The sequence below is a fragment of the Carya illinoinensis genome, chromosome 9 (genome assembly GCF_018687715.1).
Source record: "Carya illinoinensis cultivar Pawnee chromosome 9, C.illinoinensisPawnee_v1, whole genome shotgun sequence".
NCBI classification, from domain to species: Eukaryota; Viridiplantae; Streptophyta; class Magnoliopsida; order Fagales; family Juglandaceae; genus Carya; species Carya illinoinensis.
The window spans coordinates 19,556,004-19,558,404 of NC_056760.1; the positions used below are offsets into that span (position 1 = coordinate 19,556,004).

At 39.8% G+C, this 2,401-nt stretch overlaps 1 protein-coding gene across 1 annotated transcript; it reads right to left on the bottom strand.

Moving 5' to 3' along the window:
• Positions 1-275: 275 nt before the first annotated feature.
• LOC122275298 (berberine bridge enzyme-like 7) lies at positions 276-2,085 on the bottom strand. Its single transcript, XM_043084299.1, has one exon. It carries the CDS (start codon positions 2,025-2,027, stop codon positions 417-419), a length of 1,611 nt encoding a protein of 536 aa, XP_042940233.1. The 5' UTR covers positions 2,028-2,085; the 3' UTR covers positions 276-416.
• Positions 2,086-2,401: the final 316 nt, after the last annotated feature.

The following is a 2,401-nucleotide window of genomic DNA, read 5'->3' on the forward strand; positions in this document are numbered from 1 at the left end:
AGTCTTTTGTATCATGGCATGAAAGGAAAAGAAATTTTAAAAAGGATCGTAATTTCCGTCGATTTTTACTAAAATCATTTTGTAAAAACCCACCACAAGGACGAACGTTACAATTTCCATCCATATAGTTTGATTTCTATTCTGTTTCTAGTTGTGAGTAATTGCTATATCTAGTATGACTTTCTTGCACTACTAGTAAATAATCTTTTTCTTTCATTAACTTTAAAATGTAACCACGTAAATATTCTACATGTACTTGGCCGGAAAGATGAACAGGCGCGAAGAGAACTGTTATTCTTTTATTTATTCAATTACAAAAGTAGGTCACACATAAAACTAAATGATCTTGGCCGCCACTAAGATTGGTTTGCTCTAACAAGTTCGACCGTTCTATGGATTTGGGATCCGCTCAAGGATTAAGGCTGGATTGGAAGAGGCGGAATGCTTTGTTCATTTTTAAAGAAGTTAGAGGGATCAATGCTTGCCTTCACTCGCAACAGCCGGTCCAGATTACCCTTGAAATACTTACACCCGTACACTCTTGCACTGCTATTAAGGATCGTACGATTATTACTTGAACTTGCAATACCGATATCAAGATCCCTATAGTTGAGAAAAGCCTCCCTTGGGGACTTCGATACGTACGGTGTCATCGCCTCGTAGAGGGTTCTTGAAAACTTAAGATAATAGTTCGTAGCCTCAATTCCTTCTTCCACCCACAGTACGAAATACTGTATTTTGAATATGTTTCCAGCCCTGTGTGGGAATGGAGTCTCTGACTCTGAAATCTCACTCATTCTTCCTCCATAAGGATTCCATTGCATAATTACCTTTACTCCTTGAATCAACAACTTCCATATCAATTCTAAGCCAGTCTTTGGAATCGGTTTCTTGACATAATCAGATTTGCTTTTGAAGAAGACATCTGCCTTGGATGGTCTGAGTAAAGCATCCGTGGGAGTTCCAGTGGGGAAATTCGCCCAGAAAAGGGTAGACTCGATCCAAGGCATTTCACTGCAGTCATTTTGTTGCAATCTTAGTTCAGGAAGCCTCTCATTCATCAAAGGGAGAAGTCTTTTAGATTTCCCCAGAAAGTGGCCAATGAAAGAAACTTGCACCGTCTTCTTGCCCTCATGACTTCCATTCACTACTTGTGGCATTAACCTTATGAAGAGGTCTTCAGGTAGCTTATCCGCAACCTGTTGCCAACGATAAACAACATCTGTTGCATTCTGTTCCAATGTCCTTTTAACGTTGAACACTGTCACCATGGATGGAACTCGTACCAACTTTATCTTCCACGAAAGAATGACTCCAAAGCTTGCTCCACCACCTCCTCTAATGGCCCAAAACACATCCTCTCCCATGGATTTTCTATCGAGGATCGATCCATTAACAGTGACTATCTGCGCATCGATTATATTATCCACAGAGAGGCCAAACTTTCGCATCAAGTTTCCATATCCACCTCCAGAAAAGTGTCCACCCGTGCCAAGGCTGGGACACACCCCGGCGGGGAACGCATGAACTTTGCTTTTCTTGGCGATTCTATAATAAAGTTCGCCAAGAGTAGCGCCAGCCTGAACCCATGCAGTCTCGGATGCTATGTCAATGTCTATAGCACGAAGATTGAACATGTCAAGGACTAGAAATGGAGTATTCGATACGTATGAAAGGCCCTCATAGTCGTGGCCACCACTTCGAATCCTGGTTTCCAAGTCATATCGCTTTGCACAAACGATAGTTGCTTGGACATGAGATTGGTGTTTGGCTGCTATAATAGTGAGCGGTTTTGGGGTTGCAGATGTTTGAAATCTGCGGTTTTTAATATGAGAGTTCAAAACTGAGAGAAAAGATGCATTGTTGGGGGTGTAGATGGTCTCAGAGATTGGGTGGAAAAGTGAAGAATGATTTGAAAGGCATCGGAAAAACCTGTTTAGATTAACTTGCTCTGAATTTGTACATGAGATTGAGAACAGAACGATCGCGAATAATATTGGGAGTGAAGGTGGGCATGAGGCCTTCATCTTGTTAGGAGTGGATAAGTTCCGATCCTTGCTAATTTGTTAGCGACCTCTTGTTCCTGAGATCAGGATCAACTGCTGGTGTTTAAATCAACGGTCGACTTAATTTTCATTTAACGCCAATTTCACTGCATGTTTTTTATAAGCAATAATGTTCTAAATCCAGTAAAGTAAATTTATTTATTTATTCTTGAATTTGATCCGGATAAAAACACTAGGACATGAACTTCCAGTTTTATTCCCCTTTTTAATTTCTGCATAGGACGTACAATTATGGAAATTTTTTAAATTTATTTATGAAATTAATTTCTAAAAAATAGCTTCACGCCAGTTTCTTACATGGTTTTAATTATTTGGAAATGATAACCTTATATATT

Coding starts and splice junctions, on each gene's coding strand:
- LOC122275298 (XM_043084299.1), bottom strand. CDS start 2,027: ATGAAGGCCTCATGCCCACCTTCACTCCCAATATTATTCGCGATCGTT.